General features: G+C 34.6%; 2 protein-coding genes across 19 annotated transcripts in view; one reads left to right on the plus strand and one right to left on the minus strand.

Moving 5' to 3' along the window:
• The window catches only part of LOC131690525 (myocyte-specific enhancer factor 2), a 334,753-nt gene that overhangs the window by 78,302 nt on the left and 237,310 nt on the right, over window positions 1-19,141 (plus strand). The window lies entirely within an intron of this gene.
• On the minus strand, window positions 14,040-15,309 carry LOC131690526 (uncharacterized). The gene is made up of 2 exons (XM_058976390.1): window positions 14,499-15,309; window positions 14,040-14,437 (listed from the first exon to the last, which is right to left on the minus strand). The coding sequence occupies exons 1-2, from the start codon at window positions 15,256-15,258 to the stop codon at window positions 14,064-14,066; spliced, it is 1,134 nt and encodes a 377-aa protein (XP_058832373.1). The 5' UTR covers window positions 15,259-15,309; the 3' UTR covers window positions 14,040-14,063.

Genomic DNA, 19,141 nt, shown 5'->3' on the forward strand with positions numbered 1-19,141 from the left:
TATTGCATATGTTCGATTGAAATGAAATATGCCGAATATAATCTTCAAGAGGAGTTGCATAACAAATAAACCCACAGCATTACAATAGCATTATATCGGCTTTCTATTTGCTCTATAATGGCACTAAATGCACATGTAAAGCTTACATGCTTTAAAGATCCTTGAAGCATGTACGCGTTATACTAGCTTTATATACTCATATAGAGCAAGCGATAATTCGATATGTCGGCTGTGCAGTTATGCATTATAGATGCCAATATAGATTTTAATTGCATTGTTTATGTTGTAATGGAGTTTCAATGCAACAATAGTGCAAATGTATAGCCAATATAGTGCAACGGCTTAATGCTTATGGTTACTTGGGTAGTCACAAAATGGCCCCGTTCCGTTGTGGCGTCCTGTATAAGGTTAGGTGCGCGTGAAATTCCAAAACTTCGTACATCCTGCTATCGCTGGATCGATCAGAAACACAAAACTAATAATGAGGCTCTAAAGTAAACTAAATATATTGGACGAATGACCTAAGAACGGGCAAAAAACTTAAAATTTGGCGATCTCAATTTAAGATCGATATTTTGGCGCTTTTTTCGACTTTAAAGATCCACTAAAAAAGTGAATACAAAGAATTTGTAGATTTTATAGGTCATTCCTCCAATGAAAAAGGTTCGCTTTTGAGAGGTCAAAAGATGAAGACTTTAAATTGAACCTTTTTCAAATGAGATTGGACGCAATTTTGAAATATCATGTTTTGAGATAGACGCGTTTAAAGTTTTGAGAACACTTTCGATGAATTATTGGATATAGAATGTCAATATTTTGTATAAATTGCATAGAATTATGAGTTCAGGACATCGCTGATTACGAATCTGATGACAGTTTTTTGAAATTCAAAATGGCCGATTCAATATGGCGGATCCCCAAAAAAATTCAGCTACAATCGAGAAAAGACCTTTGTGACTTAAAGTCACGAATTTGAGTTAATATGTATCAAAATAAAAAATAAATAAAAAAGGGATTACCAATATGGCAGAAGAGGATGTGATTTTAACAATTTTGACCAAATTTTTTCGGTTTTCACATTTTTTTGTGTTTGTTTGATCCCTCAATGGAGCCCTCTACAGATCAAGGTGTGAAATGTGTTTTTGAGAACTGTACACAATGTGTACTACACATGTACAGTGCAACGCGAAGTATTCTGAGAATGTACATAATACCGTGAAGGGGTTTCTACCTGCAACGTGCTTCTCGAGCCGAGAGTGTCCCCTGGCGGCCAGAAAGCCGCTTCGAGCCTGTAGAAACTTTTTGATGCGCGGATCGAAAAACCCGTTTAACACAATATAGTAGACACTTTAAAACTGCAAAGAAAAAAATGTAAATTTGCTATTTGCTTTGCATATTTGCTAACTCACTACGTTACCGTTCTTCGTCAAAATATCGTGTGCTAATGATGTGTGAGTATACAAGATTTTCTTCATAAGCATGGGCTCTGAGTAGATGGAAAACTGGGGGTGTTTTTTTAACTTCAGAATGTGGTTAGAAAACACTATTCAACAAATTGAACGCATTTACACGGAAAAAATCGTTCTCAAAATCGTGAACAATGCGCCACGAATTTTGGAACAATCACGTTTTTACATTACGAAAACATTACCATGAACAAAAATCATGTGTTTTATAATGTTTAATTCCCCTTTAATAACGCCTGCTCAGTGAAGATATTTGGCTTTATTTTGTGAGCTGAGGGATTCCATGAGAAACCGGCCGACCGTAAAATATGACCATCGTCGATTCGAACGAATCTTTGCAAGTGTGTTCACTGTATGAATCTCCATGATCTGGCAATTGGAATATTTTGATACAAGAGCAATTTTTCAAAAGAGCGTAAACGTTTCTACGTGTATGAATTTCAATTTTTTTGTTCGATTACTGTATTTTATACAGCAAAACTCTCTGAGAACAAGTTACAGGGAATGAATACTTCTGTCTGTCAAAAATATACACTGAAAAAAATGTTGTGTTATTTTTCAAAAAAACAAAAATTTATGATAAAAATTTAAATGGCGAAAAAACCCATTTTTTATATTTTGTTACCAAAAACCTAAAGAGAAAAGAAACATTTTGAATGTGATTGCATGATGGAGAAAAAATCGGCAAAAAAGTTTTTCTAACAATAACTTCGTACATGTTTTTAAATTTCATACTAATTGACATATAAAATTGTAATTTTATTACAGAATATAATTCTAAGCACCATTTAAAATCAAAATGCTTTTAACAAAAATCTTCCAAAATGCTATAGTTTTCGAGATATTTGAAGTTTTGCTCCTTCAAAACAATTAATTCGTGTAATTATGCTCTTTTTAAAAGTTATTCGCGTTACCCCATCATAAAATGTGAAAAATTTAATGTTAATCGTTTTAAAGACGTAAAAGAAACATTTTTTAGTGTATTTGGATCATGGAGAAGCTTTCAATAAAAAAGTTTTCCTAGAAACAACTTTTGACATATTTTTTTTAATCCTTACTATTTGCAGTCAAAAATACAATTTTCTTTTTGAATATGATTCCAAACGCCATTTTAAATCGAAATGCTCTTAACAAAAATTTTCTAAAATGTAGCAGTTCTCGAGATATTTTAACTTTTGTTTTAACAACACAATTATTTTGTTTTATTACGACCTTTTCATAAGTTAGTCGCATTTCTCCATCAAAAATAATAGGTTTTTCGAAAGGCCCGTAAACTTTCCTGCAACTTTCTTTTTGACATGAAAGCGATATTGTAAACCATTTGAAAGTTACATGAAAGCAACCAAAATATATTTCAACCATAGGGTCTGATGATTAAACTATATAGTTGAATCATATTTTGGTTGTTTTCATGTAACTTTCAAATGTTTCACAATATCGCCTAGATGTCAAAGAGAAAGTTGCAGGAAAGTTTACGGACCTTTTGAAAAACCTATTATTGTTGATGGAGAAACGCGACTAATTTATGAAAAGGTCGTAATAGAACAAAATAATTGTGTTGTTAAAACAAAAGTTAAAATATCTCGAGAACTACTACATTTTAGATATTTTTTGTTAAGAGCATTTCGATTTAAAATGGCGTTTGGAATCATATTCAAAAAGAAAATTGTATTTTTGACTGCAAATAGTAAGAATTATAAAAATATGTCAAAAGTTGTTGTTAGGAAAACTTTTTTATTGAAAGCTTCTCCATGATCCAAATACACTAAAAAGTTGCTGTCTTTAAAACGAGAAACATTAAATTTTTGACATTTTATGATGGGGTAACGCGAATAACTTTTAAAAAGTGCATAATCACACGAATTAATTGTTTTTGAAGGAGCAAAATTTCAAATATCTCGAAATCTATCGCATTTTGGAAGATTTTTACTAAATGCATTTTGATTTCATATGGTGCTTAGAATTATATTCTGTAATAAAATTACAATTTTGTATGTCTATTAGCATGAAATTTAAAAACATGTACGAAGTTATTGTTAGAAAAAAAATTTACCGATTTTTTCTCCATCTTGCAATCACATTCAAAATGTTTCTTTTCTCTTTAGGTTTTTGGTAACAAAATATAAAAAATTTAAAAAAATGGTTTTTTTCGCAATTTAAATTTTTATCATAAATTTTTGTTTTTTTGAAAAATGACACAACATTTTTTTCAGTGTATATTTTTTTCAGACAGAAGTATTCATTCCCTGTAACTCGTTCTTAGATAGTTTTGCTGTATAAAATATAGTAATCGAACAATTTTTTTTTTTGAAATTAATAAATGTAGAAACGTTTACACCCTTTTGAAAAGTTGCTCTAGAGTCAAAATAATCTTATTACCTGTGGAAAATATTTAGTCTTCCATGACGGTGAAACGTGCAAAGTTTCATCGGAATCTAAGATGGTCGGTCACGATTTTAATGATTTTCGGACGGATCTTCATGGAATTCCTCAGCTGCATTAGTGAAGATATTTGGCTTAATTATGTTAGCTGTAGTCACGGATTCAGCGATATCGATTTTCTACTCATGAATTAGTTCACAGCTTTATGAATATTATTCATAAAACGAAAGGATGTGACTCGTGATTTTATTAATAAATTTAGGAAAATTCTTTAGAGTCCGACTATACGACGCGAACTGATTCTTGATTTATTATATGTTGATCATGATCTGGTTTCCATGGTTGTTCACAAAATCAAAATATATTTTCTCGTGAACTATTTCAGTGAAATTCGAATATTATTCATTAAACCTTTCAATCGTCATGAAATAATTCGTGATCCACAATATATTAGTCACGACCCAATATCCGTGCTCGTGAAATAGTTCGCAAAGTCATGGAATATTCTTATATGTGTAAACTAAATCACGATTTCTAGCGAATCAGTTACGACTGACTATTAGGGCTCGTGAAATAGTATACTCACCATTTGTGCTCGTAAAAAGTTCGCAAAACCAAGAAAAATTATTCATGGAAACGTAAACTGACTCATCATTCCTAGTGTAATAGCCATGCCTGATCATACGTGCTCGTAAAATATTGTTCATGTATTCCTGAACTGGTTTAACGCATAATATTCCCGACTGACAATTCCTGCTCGTGAAATAGTTCACGAAATCATATATCATTTATTCGTGAACTGGTTCATGATTCCTGTTATAACATTCACGACTGAACATTCGTGCTCGCGGAACAGTGCAATAGTCGGGACTGACCATTTGTGCTCGTAAAATAGTTCACTAAACCATCAAATTTCATGGTATCCTGAACAGGTTCGTAATTCCTCGTACGTGATTCACAATGTATCTGGAGTGTTTCTGATATATAGAAGATATTCCTAATCATTGATGTGAGCTATTTCACAAAATTTGTTTTTTTTTTATGAAACATCTATAGTTAAGCCCAGATTCTAACGACTAGTAATTGAATACTTGACGGTGACGTCACAAATGAACTGAGTGTTCATTTTTAACAGTTCGCTTGTACTGTTTACATGGACTTAGAAAAAATCTTCACGATTTGCTTCGAGCGAATCTAGTCGTCCACAAATTTTTCCAAGTCCATGTAAACAGTACAAGCGAACTGTCAAGAAAAGTGAGGTTAACTGTTTCAGTAAAGAACCTAATAGATGCGAACAGCAAGCATAAGAAAACTATTAGAACTTTGAACACCGCTATTCAATTGATAAGGTTCAATGTGATGTCCGAACCAAAATGAATGAAATTAATGAAATGAATAAAATGAGTAAAATGAATTAAATGAATTAAATGAATCAAATGAATTAACTGAATTAAATGAATTAAGTGAATTAAATAAATTAAATGAATTAAATAAATTAAATGAATTAAATGATTTAAATGAATTAAATTAAATAAATTAAATGAAATTAATGAATTAAATTAATTAAATGAATTTAATGAATTAAATGAATAAAATGAATTAATCAAATGAATTAAATGAATTAAATACATTAAATGAGTTAAATGAATTAAATAAATTAAATGAATTAAATGAACGAAATGAATTAAATGAATTAAAATGAATTAAATGAATTAACTGAATTAAATGAATTAAGTGAATTAAATGAATTAAACAAATTAAATGATTTAAATGAATTAAACGAATTAAATGAATCAAATGAATTAAATGAATTAAATTAAATAAATTAAATGAACTAAATGAAATTAATGAATGAAATGAATTTAATGAATGAAATGAATTAAATGAGTTAAATACATTAAATGAGTTAAATTAAGTAAATGAATTAAATAAACTAAATGAATTAAATGAATTGAAATAAATTAAATGAATTAAATTAAATTAAAGGAATTAAATTAACTAAATGAATTGAATGAATTATATGAATTAAATTAATTAAATGAGTTAAATGAATTAATTAAATGAATGAAATTAATTAATTAATTAAATGAACTAAATGAATTAAATGAATAAAATGAAATAAATTAATTAAACCAATGGTTAAATGAATTAAATGAATTAAATGAATTGAATGAATTAAATTAATTAAATTATTTAAAAGAATTAAATTAATTAAATGCATTAAATGAATTAAATGAACGAAATGAATTAAATGAATTGAAATGAATTGAATGAATTGAAATGAATTAAATAAATTAAATGAATTAAATGAAGTAAAGGAATTAAATGAATTAAATGGATTAAATTACTTAAATGAATTCAGTGAATTGAATGAATTAAATGAATTAAGTGAAATAATGATGTATTGGAGGGCCATTGTTTCAAAAAATAACAGTCGAGTTCCTATCAATTTCGAATACCAATGTTGTACGCCTCGACAGTGAAATACAGTGAAGACCCGTTTTAATCAGCCCCTTGGTGAAATTTAGGCTGATAAAACGAGGACATTGATAAAATCGGGACTTATGTTTTTCTTTATTTTTGCGAAACCGAAGCTCTTAAAATATTCCTCTTTAGTCTCTAAGTATAGCCTCATAACCCTTTCTGATTATTTGGTTTAAATTTCCCTTAAGGGACCACTTCAATGGAAAAAAAAATATGTTGACAGCGAAAATATTCTAGGAACACTGTTGGTTACAATGATTATTTAGACAAAACATGCTAGGCAAAAATCTAGCGTTTCATTTGAAAAAGTCGTTTTTGACAAATGTTTACACAATGTTCAGCAACAAACAGGCACGAAAAATAATGAGTACTGCGTAGCTGACACCGACCGAAGCATCATGTGGCTCATACTTTGTTACTTATTTTGTTGGATTTATACAAGGCAAAGTAATAGATAACGGTATACTGAAGAGAGACAGAGTTCCATCAGTACACGCAAAGAGACAGTAGTAATACCTAGGATAGGATCCGCCAGCTGACTTCTTCTTATATTTTGCTAATCCCTGCTGAAAACGACATACCCCCACTCGACCAATGTTGCCAAAATATTTGTTTTGTTACAATCGTGTCCAAAATTTCTGATTAAAATATTCTATATTATGTATCAATTTCACGCTCCGGGAAAAATCAATGATTTAGTCTTTATATCCGCATTTAAATGATCATTACGGGTTTTCCATCGGAATACAGCAAAGCAAAATAATATATATTTGTTGTTGGCCATTACGTGAAAATATTTATATAAAATATTTCCATGCTCTTCATTTTTGTAAGTTGCTTTCTGAGTCGAGCACCCTCATTCACAAGATCAATCTTCTCTGTTCGCATTTAGTTTAAATATTCTAAAACTACTTTTTTGCAAGGCTTAATTTTTATTTAGTTTGTATAGGTATATAGGTTTGTTCCAGTACTTCATGTGATTTTTTCGGAGAAAACAGCAGTAGAAAATAACACGCTCCTATTTACACCGATGATTGATGCAGTTGAAAACTGTAAAATTCAACTGCATCGATAATACTAAAAGAAGAACAAGAAGCGATTTCCGAAATAGCTTTCTCACGGTTTGCTCCAAAGTATTGCGAATCTTTTCTTAAATCCACATTGCGACTATTCAGCCATGCGCCACCGGGCCGTGCGTTGAATTACGCGCCCATCTAGTCTGCATCAGTGCGAGTGAGAAAATATTTTGACGTTTGTTTTTGTTTCGACCGCACTCGTGTGTATCCCATATAGCAACAACTCGACGAAATGCTATATTATCTCGCGATAGACAATACTCCCAATTTACTCGGCGCTGGAACAAAGACAATTTTTACATGAAGTTGAAAATATTTTCATACTTAGGCTAAATAGTCAGTTACTCGGTTAGACTTCGAAAAGAGACATTTCCACATTAATCCACACACCGCGCTACCGGATCTCTCGGAAACCTGTAGAACTTCAGTTCTGGATAATATGTTTGAATTCGTCTGCCAGAAAATGCCTTGCACTTCATAATTACAGACGGACGTTATGGAAAGAAAGCGGTATCTCGGGAAAACAAAAAAAACAACACAGTAAACAATCGTCGTTTTACATTTAATGTCACAATACGACAACACAAACAAAGCAGCCCTTTAGTACTTTTAGTTTCCAAGCCGAACGTTTGCCAATGTCACTTTCGTCCAATCACGAGCTGGTTCAGAATTGGTTCAAAAACAGAAGACAGAGCTGGCGGATCCTATCCTAGAGTAATACTAAATACCAAAAATACAACCTTTATTTTATTACTATTCTATTTTATTCTATTCTAACCCTTACACAGCCAGTATTGAAAAGCATCCTGGAAAACACTGCAGATATTCTTTAGTGTTTTTCTTATAAACATTAATATTTGAAGCATATTACAATATGTCGCAAATATTAAAACGGCCAGGCCTACTGTGCAGAGTTGGGTTGAAGATGTTTCAATATTATACGGCAATTGAATTATTCATTTAATGACCAATTCAACCAACCAATTCTTTTTGAAACTTGACTGAGGAAGAAACGAGGACAACCGTACCGACCGTTTCAGTTTATAGGGGGTTAGGATAAAACGTTGGGAGTAACTTTGCTAAAAAGGTTAATGTCACTCCTTTGGTCCTTCGGGATGGGACAGAGGTATTTACACCTTGCGCTGGCTCATTAAGCCTAGGTTAAAGCGCCTTTACTCGCTCTCCTCCAAACGAATGCTGACATCGGTTTTAGATCCAAGTCGCTCTAGGTTCGCTATAATATTTACAAAAGCCATATTAAAATGACAGTTCAGAGCGAACCTACAGTGACCGCAATCCAAAAATAAAATCAGCATTAGCATACACCTGTGCTTTAAACTTTTATTGTCCTTAGAAGATTATTTCGAGAAAACATATATATGATTATTTCCTAGTTTTAGTATTTAAGTATAAATAGGATGGAGCGGGGCAGGATGGTTAACTTAATCAATTTAATTATAAAGTGGTAAATATAAAACAAACCAAATATTATTAAGAGTAAATTAACTAGGATGTAAAAAAGTAACTTAACGACAGCAGATATACTGATGATTATTATGAGTATAATGAATATAAGGAACAATACTATTTATTGAATATAAACAATATGATGCATATGCTATTTATTGTACACACACAGTCCATGTAATATTAGTAATAAATGGGTGACAACGAATACAATGAATATAATACAGTGAAAAAACACGTTCCTTCCATTAACTCGGCTATGTTGGTCTGTTATGTCATTTAATGCAATTAAATCATTTGATCGATGAAATGAATGTACTGGAATGGCAATGCGTAACGTCAAACTGCATCTAAGATCAGCAAACACGAGGAAACTGATCAGCGGGTAAAAGTTAACCTGTCAAAGGTTCAGATACTCTCCGCTTTTTTTTTTTTCTTTTTTTCTTTTTTTCTTGAAGAATAATGCAACAAAAAACATTCCTAATATCGGCACCCATCACATCACATGGATTATATGGATTAGTTCTTGGCTAGGATACTAAGAAATCTTACGGCAGCATGCAGAACGCATAAAATAAAGACCTATATATAAATAATTAATAATAAAATTCTGAAATGGAAATTCTCATTTCAAAGTAGATAGCGGACATTGATGTACTTTAATTCGTTCATAGTTCATTCTTATCCTCTTGCACCAAAGGTTTTATTTAGTAAAACTATCAAAATAGAGGTTCTCAAAATGCGACGTAAGTATTTAAGAAATCATGTACAGAAGTATGAAACAAACACTAACCAAAAACCAGTATGATGTATGATGCACATACCATGCGCTTCATTGGTAAAATCTTGAAGCAGAAATTTTTAATCAAAAATTTAAAAAGTATTTTTGGAAATAAATTAATGAATAAATAAATAAAAATAAATAGCTATATAAATAAATAAATAAATAATAAAAAATAAAAAAATAATAAATAAATGAATAAATACATACATAAATAACCAAAAATTAAAAAATAAATCGATAGGTAAATTGATGTTTTATGCAAAATGTTTGTCGCAGTGAACCAATTCGAAAGAAATAATCCCAACCAGATTGGAAATTAGTCATCAATCAATCTATTTTCAACAGCTACTTCATGAAAGGTTTTGATTATGAAATAAATTTGGGCAGTAATGGATTACCATTGAACGTATTGGTTGCATTCGTTTCAATTTTCTAGTACAATTAAATTATTCCACTACCATTCTGTTGGTGATCTAACCAAGACCAAGTTAGATCATACCTAAGGCATTCGTATTGCTAATATTTAGGCGTTTTCAGATAATAGTAAAGGAACGCTCTCACCCATCAGCCGATCTCCTATCTCCATTCAAGCGTCGATCCTTATTCATTTGTATGTTTCCGAAGCTAAATAAAAGTCATTTCAAGACATATTACTCTTCAATTAGATGCATCAAAACAATTCTTCGTGGGACGCACATCACTTCCTGTCAAGACAATAGTTCATAATCATCCACAATCGCAATCAATTCACGTTTCAATTAAAACTTTCGGAAAGACGCCAAGTATTCGCGATTTCATTTCTTTTCTTCTCACCATATTGTTTTACGATTGAAAAGTATATTCAATCTTAATTCAAATTTCGGGTCGATTCGTGGTCATCTGATTTTTGTGCAATTCACAATGTTTCAATTAATTGAATCAACACCATTAACTCAGATTCCACAAAACACGAGATAAAAAGAAGCACATCTAAATCATACTACGACATTCACGTTACTATGTTGAAATTGATTCAGAAGATCGAAATATTGAATTTGTAAAATTTATTCTTAATTATGACGGGAATGAAATTTTTTTCGCGTCCTGTTTGTTTCAAATACAACCCTCATTTTATTACTATACGAAATCTGTAGTAAGTTTGTATTTTTCTACGTAGATGAATTTAAAAATCAATCACAAGTGACTAATCTATTAAATTCATTTCATACATTCAATTCATTTGATCCTGGTGGCCTTTTCATGTTTTCTGCTGTCAATTATTTCCATTTTCGGCATTCATCTACCATATTCTACTATTCTCGCAAAGTCATCGTATTTTCACATTTGTCTGTAGTGGATGAATAAGACCTTGCTTGTGCAAAACTATTCGTTTTGTATTTTACAAGAAAAGGGAGTGAAAATTATAACTCGTTTACCTATGACACGGTGAATTGCTGATGAAGTTTTTTTTACATTCAAGGCTCGAGAAATTCAATAAAAACCTAAAGAATAAAAGATTCACGATTCGAAAGCATATTTTTGTAACTGTTTTGCCACAAGTTTCAAAGAATTCATTTTACAAACCCTAAAAAATTTGAGAGTCAAAAGTGGCTGATCAAATAATGTTGTTTTGTTTTGATTCGATTGCTGCCACAGCGTTTTCAGTGCTAGTGCCTGTTCTAGTTATATCCCTATAGAACTGAGCACCGGGCGAGGCTGTATTATATTATCACTATCGCCCTTTTTGCAAGGATCTAATTTTGTTTCATGGAACACTTATTTTAAGAAACTGTCATGGTTTTGTTTGGCGTTTTTGCTTGACCCCGAAACTGAGTCAGGTTCTAACCCCAACTGTTGTCAGTGCATACATTTTGACAGCAGTTGTGTTTAGACACTGACTCAGTTTGGTGGTAAATTTTGACAAATTTCACGTTTACCACCGGTTAGTTAAAAAACTAAACTCGTTCAAATAAGTATAACATACATGTAGTTTATCAAAGATATCGTAATAATAATCAAAGATATGATAAAATCAGTAATATACTTGGAATACATAGAATCACAAACATGACAGAGAAGAAGTGTAAAGAACGTAAACGTAATTCATTAATCCTAATATATTAGGCACGATTCAATATCAGTGCTAGTTCACACAATCAACAAATATTGTTCATGTATTCATGAACTGGTTCATGATTCCTAGTATAATATATAAAACGTGAACATAAATCACGCTACTCTGCCAGAAAAATCCGATAGTGAACTCATGAGTAAAATATCTCGGCAATGTCATGAGAAATTGCGAAAATCGCGACTAAGCTCCTGAAATCATGAGTATTGTTCACCTGTCGGCTCTTTTAGTTGATGTAGTGTATCTCCAAATTTTGAACAAGAATCATCACAAAAACTAAACATGCCCAAGAAACAACCATAGTTACCCAACTAAACGTTCAAATGTAACGTCGTTTATATATTCGGAGCGAACTAGTTTTTTGGAAACACAACTAGTTTCATGAGTACGAGGTTTATTACTCATAATTTAATCAACTTGGTCACAGTATTCGTAATTGTTCGGTTCTGCACAAATTCTTGCCTAGGAAGGATCGTAAGATCATAATCCTTGTTCGTCTTTTTCAACCCGTTATTAGATTCGGTGTAGACTGACACGCTCTATTTATTTATTATTGGATAATAACAATTTTGAGCAGACTGAATTGTCAACTATTTTTATTGAAGTAGTACCTTTAGGACCAATTTATTGTCGTTACAGATGAAAACTAGAAAATCCAACTAGCGCCGATCCATTTTTCTTTTGTGCAGGTGCGTAGTAGTGATTTGATTGCATAGAGTATAAAAAATACGATTGTCACTAGTTGGATTTCACAGTTTTCAACAGCAACGATTATACTTATATCTGAATGAAATATTTTGATTTTTTGCCCCCATTAGATACGGGCGCTACTAAAATCTGAAATATCGTCTAATGCATTTCCTCATTTTTATTCGTATCGGTTCCCTGAAATTGAAATTGCCCTTTTTCGATTAGCTAGCTAGATAAAATGCATGACAGCAATGCAAGTGATGCTATTACTGTCAACAAACACGAGAAAAACTAGCTAGATGGCCATGGAATAAAATTTTAGGCAAAACGTTTTCACAATGTAATAAATGATCTACTATAAATGGCCAGAAACGCAAATATGTTTCACTCAATTATTGAGCGATAATCAAAATGAATGTGTATCAAAGCAGTTTTGTTCAATATAAAGCATGCTGTCTAAGTTGTAGTATACAAAAATACTTAATTATGCTCTAATAATCATGTCTTGGCGTATTCAATATGCAGTTCTGACCAAATTACTACAAAATGCACACAGTGCATGCACATTTCATGGTGTTGCCGATATAAAGGTAAACATTGAAATATTTTCATAATTTTCTCGGATAGGAAAAGTCGACTCTAATGCCGTTTTTGTAGTTTCTATAAATTGGGAAAGCTTTCTTCGGTTCTCACGAAAAGATCAAGGTGAGTTGAGTGCTTTCTCTAGGGTACTAATGAAGATAACCTGTCTAGAAAATAGCAGCGCACAATAACGTCATACTATATGAACCTGTCATAGGTCTCCAATTTTCTCGACAGGATATGTTCCGTACGAATGAATATACTTATTTTATATTCATTCTAAAATATTTGTTATGCGTTGCTTTAGGGTATGAAGCGAATTGAAGGTTGCATCTATCATATGCACGGTGAAAAAAATCGTTCTCTACACTAAGGTAATATCCACAGTTGACTCTGAAGTGGTCCGTTAAGGGGGTGCGACAGTGCATTTTTTTTTAAATAATAAAAAAATTCTTTTGCATATTTCGAATCTCTAAGGTAAGAGCAATATGCTCAAGAATGGATTTACTCGAATTCAACTAGGTTCATCTACTAGAGCCCATCAAACTACCAATTATCTATTTTTATATGAGGCTGACAAAATCGGGTCAAAAAGCTGATAAAATCGGGTCTTCAGTGCATTTAACAGTCATAAATATCGCGAACCCTTATAACTTAAACATTTTCACTTGGGTTAAGGTTTGGAGAAATGACAGGACATTCCGGACTCCGGAATCTTCTCCTTAACTATCCAATCCTTAATAGACTTGCTGAAATGTATCAATCCATTGTCTTGTGATTGTGTTAATTTTGTTTTGAAAAAAATATTTTTAATCCAACTTTTTTAAGTTTATTCTTAAAATCGTCATACCTAATATCGGACACTAAGATTATCAGGCCATCAATTTCGCAAGCGAACAAATTAGTATTAGGATTTTCTAATTAACAAAATTCAACCAGTTTCATACTGAAATGATTTAATTTTTCTTAATTCTTATTTTTTAGAATTCAATCGGAGAAATATTTACAATTCATTCGTTTTTTCAAAATTGATTCAACAGCTCAAAAGTCTGTCGAATATCGGCACACAGCTGATACTGGGACTCGTCGAGCTGTTCGTGCCGATGGTTGCCTCCCGAACCGACCGGTGCTATGGAATCATCATCGTTAGGGAAGCCCAAATCCTCCATCGGCGTGAGCGGCGAAAATTCGCTAGGATCTACTGGTTCAAAATTTTCCTGCTCAACGGTTGATTCATCGTTGTAGTCAAACGTATCCAGTGTGTTGACCGGTTTCGGTGGTGACGTTGAGGGTCTGGGCGAATCCGGCCGTTTGTGCAACTTCGTCAGTGCCACTGGAGAGGATCGCGTTGGAGTCACCGGTGGCTTTTCATCCGGTTCGTTGGACCGTTGGGCCTCTGGGAATAAGATTTGGGTTTAGTTTGAGGATCTAATTCGAATAGTAAAAGTAAAGCCTACCCGGCGAGTCGTCGTACACTGGCAGATAATTTCCAAAGAAACGCTTTAACTCATTCAGATTAACTTGTCCGTAGTTTCCGGCGATGACTCGTTGCTTTGTGTACTCGGGAACCTGAGTGGCAGGCTCGTCACAGTATGTGGCAGGAACCTCAATTATTGGAACCATTCCGTCGTCGCCGATGTTAAGATTTCCGTAGGCTTCTCGAATGGACAATTCCAACGATTTCGTTTCCATCAGTAAATTGAACTTTTCCTGGGCAAAGCTGCTGGACGAAAGCTGCGATCTTGCGGTGGTTCCTCCTGTTTCGCATTGTTTCTGATTTTTGAGAATCTTACTCTGGTGGACGGAACAGTTTCCATGCTGTTTACTGATCACCTCCCGTAACTGGCGGCTGCGAAGCAGTTGTTCGAAGTAAGCTCGATTTTCTCCGGTGAAAGAATCATGCCTGTACAGCAAAATATGCTTTTCGTCGTTTCCTTCGTCATCGCTTCCATCGGACTCGGCCACTACCGTTTCAAATCCATAGAAATCCATCAACCAAAAGAAGGTGGCTAGTTTGCTGCAGCGAAATATGGACTTGGCCGTTTCCAGGTACTCTTCCAGCGCATCCCGATCCAGCAGGATTATCGTTTTGTCTTTGTTCCATCGCAGAATCCGGTTCCCGCCGGAGGCATTCACCAGAATCCATACTTTCAGCGGAAAGTGTAGGGGCCGGTACTTTTCGAACGATTCGGTCACCGTTTCCAGCTTGTACTCCATCACGGAACGAATCTCACGGCACTAGTGCAGCCACGCGTGTGATAGCCCCCACAAAATGGCGCACGCGGACTGAAACGAGGAAAACGAGTGCGCGATGCATAGCCACGGTTTCGCGTTTCCATGGAATCGCGAAATGGTTTCCATGGAAACGCGTGTAAGTTTTTCGCGCCGTCTAGGTTCAAGCTGGCGGCGTCGGTTGCGGCTTGGCATGCTTAGATGAGGTAGATTTTTCGCCAACCGCTGGGGTTAGTTTGAGTGTTTGAATATAGATTAGGGATTAGGGATATTATAATCAATATATTATTAAGGTATTCTGGCATATTTGAAATGAAAAAAAGTCAAATCGAGAGTAGATTGTTAAAATGACCCTAATGCTGTTTTCGGTTTTAGCATCGAGTCGCCCTAGGTTCGCTCTAATGTTTACATTAGCTCCGAGCGAACCTAGAGCAACTCTGATTTAAAAACGAAATCAGCATAAATGATTTGATCGATTTTTTTAATCCATTACATATTTAGGCGCGGATTTATTTCTCCTGGATAATCGAATAATTGAAATCCCGGATTATCGAGCCTGACTGTAATAATGCCGTTTTCGATTGAGAAGCTAGAAACTAACCCGGGTTAGTTGCATCAAACAACCGCTTTTAAATAAAACTGAGTTGGGTTCTCACAAAACAGCGATGGTGTGAACGAATCCGAAATATATTTCAGGTTAGGTTAACCTAGGTTCAAAACTGGCTTCAAACAAACGGTTTGACAGCAGTTAGGTCCGAAACTGAGTTAGTTTCTGCCTCAAACGAAAACGACATAAGAAACTTATCAGTATTTAAAATTCCCATTACCTGAACTTCCTGGACTTTATGCTTCGACATGATATCTATTCCAAAACGACAGGAAGTAGGGGAGTAGATATATATGTAGTAGTAACCGAAGATCTGCTTAAGTATGGGGTTGGCTCCTGCACAAAACCTCTCCTTCAGTCGGTTAAATTCTGGATTGCGTTCCGAAATAATAGCGGAGTAAAAAGTATATTGTTCTCCATCAGCCTCGTTTCGGTCACACCGAGTCTTATTGCGTCACCCGCTCATTTGCTTGTAATCAGTGTAATGACGATCCTTGCCGAAGAAGATGTAATTAAACGCAAAGCAGTCTCGCCAAAGGATACCCGACACGAGTTGGAAGGGACACACCATTTAGTCCCATCCAGTGCGATTGTCATTCAAAATCTTTGCTCAATCGAGCAAGAGATCCTTGAGACAGCCAACCCTGTGCTTCAGTAGATCCACAAATGACTAATTCGAATCGATGATTACACCATCGATCTCAACTTTGTGAGCGGTCATGTATGCACTGTAGTTCTTCATATGATACTTGTCACCAGTAACGTCATTTGCTTGCTTTCGATAGAAAATCACAATTCTGAACTTATCTGGGCAAACCGTTGAGATATCTGTCATTGCTGAAAATGTCTGCATCAGTTCTTTCAAAATTTTCGGAATACCTTCCGCATTTACTTTAAACGGGAAGCCTTTAATGATTAATCTTGTTCGACATCCATTTATGTATCAGCTGGTTCCTTTCAGCAGAGTTTATTTATGCACAGGTCTGGATACCGGCGTAAATTAAAAACTGAAAAAATGCGAAGGAAGGGACAGAAATTATAGGAGATATTGTAGCTTCTATAATTTCTGTCCCCTCCTTTGCGTTTTTTTCAGTTTTCAAAATTGAAAAACTAATCAGATGGTGCCATGTATCTTCACGCGATGTATGACTTGATGAAACCGACCTTCTTTGCAACTTAAAAAAATTAAAGCTCCTTTCCCAAACTCAAATCTCATCTCAACTCTAAAACTCTAAGTCCCATAAAGGCTAACATCAAGTTTTTCAGAACGAAACTATGTATCGACATTTCGTGACATTCTAAGACATTTGGCATCAAAAATACGAATTCGATGTTTGAATATTCAAAGGGTCCTTTTGTGTGTAGTCACGGAGGGAAACGTTTGAGTTTCGACCGTTTTGCGCGACCTCTTCATTATGACCAATTGAGTTCAACTTTTGCATAGTGACTTTTTTCGAGGTGCTAATGCTTTTAAGGTATGCGCGGTTAATAAATTCACTTTTTACCATACATGGTATTGGAACCTTAATGTACAGTCTTCTAAAAGTATAATTGCCTTCCAATGGCTAGCGCCAACTGATTTCATGAATATACAGTTCAATATTTGCGATTGGAATTTACATGAAATGAACAACAGTTAAATACGATTGAATTTTGGTTGAATCTTTTGGAGATAGGTTTTTCGGTATTTTCACAAGTTTCCATCCATCGAGAATGCACATAACGGTTGGTAAGGAAACAAATATTCAAAGAAATTCTTCGTATTGTTGTACAGAAGAGGCGGTTTGACTTTCCTAATAAATCGTCTGCTCAGTAACTCAGTAACCCAATCATCTTTGCTACACAAAGAAGAAAACAATCGCGATCATCCACACACATCTTCCCCCCAGTTTTCGTAAACACAAAAACGCTCCGATGACTTGGAGAACGCTATATCACCAAGAGTTTGCTTACCGCGGTCTCAAGCGCGAACAAATAAACGACCAGAATACGGCTCGCTGTAATGTACCTTAAGCAATGTTTAAGTGGTTCTGATGGGGAGCATTTCCAAGAACCCAGCTCTACAACTCCAGTAGGACAACTCTCATACAAAAAAAATCATATTCGTTGATGCATGAGAAGAGAAGTAATTTTTTCAAGCCGCCAGTGTCTAGTCTTCTAATGTCAGCAAGTTTGCATTCTTGGTATAGCTCGTGGTTCATGCGTCTCATTTCTCCATTATATCGCCGATTATTGAGCGCAGAATTATTCTCTCAAATTCCTCTTTGCTCTAAATAGTCTATCTCCTTTCACGAATACCACTCAATGCCGTGCAAAGCAACAGAGAGTATCAGCTATTTGCAAAGAGGCGCGTTCGTAGGCTACGAGACTTCGACTGACTACGCAAACCGGGAGAAGAACTATTTGCAGCACAAGCACGCATCGACTCCAATAATGTCAGCCACGAATCCTAAAAGCATGTGAATTGTTATGATGATAGTTCCATTCCTTTGCACACCAAATATTCGTATAGCTTCCTCGAGCACTATATCGAACAACAAATGTGAAAGCTATCGATTTAACGTAAGATATCACTTTGCTTATCATGCTGATATCCATCCAGCCGTATGACATAATTAGTTTTCTTATAAAACCATGCTGAAGCGTTATCTGCTCAGTTCGCTTCGTTCCACTTACTCGTGCGCAGCCTTGAATGGATGCCATAAATGACCCTTTCGTCGAAATGACCTTTTCGTCGAAATGTCCTTTCCGGCGAAATGTCCCTTTCGTCGAAATGACCCTTTCGTCGAAATGACCCTTTCGTCGAAATGACCTTTTCGTCGAAATGACCCTTTCATCGAAATGACCCTTTCGTCGAAATGACCCTTTCGTCGAAATGACCCTTTCGTCGAAATGACCCTTTCGTCGAAATGACCCTTTCGTCGAAATGACCCTTTCGTCGAAATGACCCTTTCGTCGAAATGACCCTTTCGTCGAAATGACCCTTTCGTCGAAATGACCCTTTCGTCGAAATGACCCTTTCGTCGAAATGACCCTTTCGTCGAAATGACCCTTTCGTCGAAATGACCCTTTCATCGAAATGACCCTTTCGTCGAAATGACCTGATGACCCTTTCGTCGAAATGACCCTTTCGTCGAAATGACCCTTTCGTCGAAATGACCCTTTCGTCGAAATGACCCTTTCGTCGAAATGATCCTTTCGTCGAAATGACCCTTTCGTCGAAATGACCCTTTCGTCGAAATGACCCTTTCGTCGAAATGA

The sequence above is a fragment of the Topomyia yanbarensis genome, chromosome 3 (genome assembly GCF_030247195.1).
Source record: "Topomyia yanbarensis strain Yona2022 chromosome 3, ASM3024719v1, whole genome shotgun sequence".
In the NCBI taxonomy this organism is placed as follows: Eukaryota; Metazoa; Arthropoda; class Insecta; order Diptera; family Culicidae; genus Topomyia; species Topomyia yanbarensis.

Coding starts and splice junctions, on each gene's coding strand:
- LOC131690526 (XM_058976390.1), bottom strand. CDS start 15,258: ATGGAGTACAAGCTGGAAACGGTGACCGAATCGTTCGAAAAGTACCGG. Junction 14,438..14,498: donor AGTGTACGACGACTCGCCGG/GTAGGCTTTACT, acceptor TCTTATTCCCAG/AGGCCCAACGGTCCAACGAA.